This window comes from Sardina pilchardus, chromosome 20 (genome assembly GCF_963854185.1).
Source record: "Sardina pilchardus chromosome 20, fSarPil1.1, whole genome shotgun sequence".
NCBI classification, from domain to species: Eukaryota; Metazoa; Chordata; class Actinopteri; order Clupeiformes; family Clupeidae; genus Sardina; species Sardina pilchardus.
The window spans coordinates 23,309,507-23,314,506 of NC_085013.1; the positions used below are offsets into that span (position 1 = coordinate 23,309,507).

Sequence of the window (5,000 nt, forward strand, 5' to 3'; positions counted from 1 at the left end):
CACATTTTTTCTCATTATCAATTTGTCAAGTGCATTATAGCTCATGTGTGGGTGAGTGCATTTGTGTGTGGCTGTGTGTGTGTGTGTACGTGTGTGTGTCTGTGTGTGTGTGTATACACTGTGTCAGTGTGTGTAATCCTGTCTTCTGTGGCAGGATGAGCATTGCTGTTTACTTCAGGTCCCCCATCATAAGGTGTTTGACTTTGATGGCCACTGAGCAACGCACGTCTACATGCCTGATTAGCAATAGAAATACACACTGTATGTACTGTATGTTCTAGAACATTGGCTGAGACTGGAGAGAGGAGGATTCCACGTCACCCAGGGTGACGTCAGAGACAACAAGCCTCTGCCAGCTAAGCTCTCAGTTTCTCCATTATGTGTGAAATAAGACACTTAGTTGTTTGTGTTGTTGTCATCATGGTTTTGGTTTGTTTATTGTAATGAGATTTTAATCAGGGGACTACTCAGGGAATACAGCTTGGTGCGATGTGGGTATACACTTTTGGGTAAACATGTTTTTCTGTGTGTGGTGTGATATATGTTCTGCATAACGACTATAGCTACTTCTCATGTCCATGGCAGCCTACTGTACATGCTCAGGACGATTCAGCCTTCCATTGCTGGATTGCGACCCCTAAAAAGTGAATGGTTATGGGCCCATCTACCATCTACAATATCTAGAATATTTCATTTCCATGAGTGAAAAGCGCTGTCGATGGTGTTCCTAAACGCAGCTGTGTGTTCCTCTGCTTTTCTGTGTGGCAGGACGTGGAGATCCGCACCAACGCCGCCCTGTACCTACCTCAGATCAGCGAGCTGCTGAACCGCGTGCCCCGCCAGATGCTGCTCCTGCTCAAGACCAACGACCTGCTGCGCGGCATCGAGACCATCCTGCAGACGCGCGCCAGCTCCAGCTCCTTCATCAACATGTCCCGCTGCTGCACGCGCGCCATGGCCAGGTAGTCAAGTGCCACTCGTGCTACCGCTAGGCTACGTTAGCATCTTTAGCCAGTAGCTTAGCATCTTTAGCCAGTAGCTTAGCGCTTTAGCCGTTAGCTTAGCTTAGCGCTTTAGCCTCTAGCTTAGCCTAGCACTAGCTGCTAGTGCTAGTCACAACATCACTATAGCCATGTTTTCATCACAATCAGAAATGAGCATTCCTAGGATATACAGTATATTGCCAAAATAACTTCAGTCACATCCCATTGGTGAAAAATCCCATGGTCAACAATTCCCATAAACACACTCCTAAACCTTGTAGAAGCCTTCCCAGAAGAGTTTAAGTTGTTATAGATGCAAAGGGTGGACCAGCCTCATATCAAACCCTATGGATTAAGAATGGGATGTGACCGAAGCTCATATGTAAGTCAAAGCAGGTGAGCGAACACTTTTGGCAATATAGTGTATAGCATTTACCCAGTTAAAACACTAATGACAAATTTCCATCTCTATTTGCATATATTATTCATTTAAGAGATGCTTTTAACCTAAGCGATTAACTAAATGAGGAATAATAGTCTACTGTACATTACGAAGGAGACCCATTGGTGCCCTTCCTTATGTTGTTTGGTTTGCATGCTAACTTCAGTAGATATCTGGACAACAAGGAGCTTAGATGTTTTTGATATTACGTCAAAACGGTTCTTCAACCTGCTTCACAGTCTGTTGCTATTTCTAGGTGATTTTTTAGATTTTATTAGTTTTAAACAAACCAAACAAATCCCACCCACCTTTTACAAGAAGAGAAGAAGCTGCATCCAAACACACTTGTACATTTCATACATCTGCTCTGTGCACAGAGTCTCCCGTCCATTCACTGTGGACAATGTCGTCCACGGATGAAGGTCTGTGAAATCGTAATGTCAGTCGCTGTGTTAGAAAGTGCTTGTGGGCTCGCTATCCTTGAGTAACCCGTGAAGGGAGCCGAGTGTTGCTCGTGAGGGCTGCCAGGGTCCTCAGGCCGACGGCACTGATCTGAACACCCTGTATGTGCCCCCCGCTGGTCTGCACTTAAGGGCCCTGGAGAGGACGCCATATGTGCTGAGAAGCTGTCAGCCATTTAACGCCTCATCATCTCCGACTCGTCTCGTCTCACTTGCACTCTCTCTCTCTCTCTCTCTCTTTCACTCTCTCTTTCCCTCTCTCTCTCTCTCTTTTTCTCTCTCTCTCTTTCATTCTCACTCACACACACACACACACACACACTTTCTCTCTCTCTATCTTTCTCACATGCACACATACACACTTGCTCACTCTCTTTCTCTCACGCACACATACACACTTTCTCTCCTTCTCTTTCTCTCAAGCACACATGACACTTTCCCTCTCTCTTTCTGTAACACACATCTACACACTTTCTCTCTCTTTCTCTCTCTTTCTTACATACACAAACACTCTCTCTCTCACGGACACACACACACTTTCTCTCTCTCTTTCTCTCTCAACTTTCAGTGATCCTCTTCATCCCTGTTTGTTCTGTTCCTCAGGGTCAGTTCAGCAGTCTCAGATGTTCTTACACACACACACACACACACACACACACACACACACACTTAGTCAGACCTGCTCCTCAGGCTGCTCCTCAGCAGTGCAAAAGTGCAAGCAAACACACACACACACACACACACACACACACACACACACTGATTCATTCATTCATTCATTCATTCACTCACTCACTCACATGTCACACACACACACACACACACACACACACACACACACACACACACACACTTTGCATCTTGCATTCTTATCCTGTTCTCAGACCACCCTTCTGTCTCTCTTACACACACACACACACACACACACACACAGACAAACAAACAAAGCCCCAAGCTCAGTATCTCTGACAACCCAGAGTCCAGGACCTCCTCATCACCCAGGCAGAACAGCCACCCCCCAGCCCACCTTCAGCTCCTTGTGCAGTGTTCCACACACACACACACACAGATACACACAGACAAAGCAGGAAAAGCCTGCCTGGCCCGCACATTTCTATCTAGCAGCAGCCGACACCTGCCCCCCCCCCCCCCACACACACACACACACACACCCACACACACACCTCTGTGGGTAGATGGCTGAGCGCCTCCTGTGAGTGTGTGTAATGGGTGCCTCTCCTCTCAGGGTGGTCACCAGTCAATGTATTGGTTGGCTCATACCAGTCTAATGAAGAGCTCTGTGATTGGCTTGGGTGGGGTGGGATAGGGCTAATGAGTTGTGTTGGTGTGTGAGGAATTGGTTGCTGGGTTGGGTGTTAAGTTGGGGGGGGGGGGTATATATGTACCATGTGTTTCTGTGTGTGAACTGTGTACTGTGAGCTTGCGTCATCTCTGTGGAAGGGGGACTATTTTCAGACATGCCTGCTTGACAGTAAGCTTCACCTGTCTCTTACAACTGTCCACACACTCAAAAGCGTGTTTGTGTGTCTGTGTGTGTGTGTGTGTATGTACTGTATGTATGTATGTATGTGTGAGGGGAGAGATCAAAGGTCTGTGTCTGTTTGTACAGGATGTCTGAGCAGAGGCACAGAAAAAGCGAGACATCCACTCATGAAACTCGACTTCGGCGCCTCTTTATTAATGTCGCACTCCGTCATCACAGAGCCGAGCAGCTGCAGGACAATGTTTTGTGCCAGTTAAAATAAACAAAAACATATTAATACTATATTAACTGCTCCCCGTGTATTAACCTTATAGCTGAACAAATGTGCAAAATCAATGTATAAGCTGCAGCTAATAGTTGGGAAATGACAGTATACGTCCCTTTAACACAAGCCTCTTTGTCAGGCCTCTGTGTACAGGCCAAGAGCTGGCCCCCAAACGTCAGGTATTGTTTCTAAACAGTCTCCCCATCAAGACCATTGTTTTGTCAGCCCCCCAGATAGACGTAATAAAACAGTTTTCCCCCTAAATTAGAGAATCGTTTTCACAACGTGTCCGAGTCTCTTTCGTGGCCTGCGGCCTGTAGACGTTTGGGATGTGCACACTCTTCTGTTTGGCTAATCTCGTCCTCGTCTCTCTCTCTCTCTCTCTCTCTCTTGTGCCTCTGAACGTCTCCCCAGATTAATTCTATAATTCCCCCCCCTCTCTCTCTATTCCGTTCAGACTGTGAGCGCTCGTAGACATCGCTTCCCATTAATTAGCCCTTTTGGTTTGACGATTAAACTTTTCAGCGGAGTGGATTTGCGGGAATAAGCCGTCTCAGCATCGGCTCTCTGTCACAGCGGCACATTGATACTCCGTCTGTCTCTCTCCGTCGTCCTACTTTTGGGACAGAGGGTGTCATCGCATTCCAGAGCGGGAGATCTCGGTGCCAGGGCCCAATGCTAGGTCTGCATCTGCACATAAATTACCCCGTCATTTCCTCGACTATTAATTGAGGTTTATACAATGATTTGGAAAGATTTCTTCAGCTATAAGGTTAATTCGCGAGGGCGGGCTACATATATGAATTCTTTTTTTTTTCCCTTTATTCTTTTTTAAAGGTTGTAATTCATCTGATTCTGATTCATTGGGCTATTGGGCACTGTGTTTAGTACAAAGGTATGATTAATACATGTTTTTATTTATAACAATTACATAAAACCTTGAGATGCCTTGAGATGGGAGAAACACGGATTTCAATGAAACCCTTAACTCATGAATAGGACTTCCTGCTTTCAACGATGTAAAATTATGATTTTTACATTATTGAAAGCAGGAAGTCCAACATTGAAATCCGTATTTCTCCCATCTCAAGGCAAACTGAGGGAATGATGCACGACCATTCAAAAACATGACTGTTTTTTCTAAAGATACAAAGCTTAATGCTAATCGGTGAAGTGTCCCTTTAAGCCAAGGTGATCGTCTAATAAGTGAAATCACCCGTGTTAAGTGCACAGATAGAACCAATACATGGCAGGACGTTTACTCTCTGAAGCTGGGCTTTTCCAACTCTGGCGCCTGGTGTAGCCAGTTCCATTGACTATAGTGAAAGCTAATAGCGTAGCTACT

At 45.7% G+C, this 5,000-nt stretch overlaps 1 protein-coding gene across 1 annotated transcript in view; it reads left to right on the forward strand.

Moving 5' to 3' along the window:
- Window positions 1–5,000, forward strand: part of adck1 (aarF domain containing kinase 1) — a 136,583-nt gene that overhangs the window by 126,554 nt on the left and 5,029 nt on the right. The window contains exon 10 of the mRNA XM_062522814.1: window positions 769–962. Coding sequence (XP_062378798.1) covers window positions 769–962 — 194 coding nt within the window. The remainder of the gene's footprint in view (window positions 1–768; window positions 963–5,000) is intronic.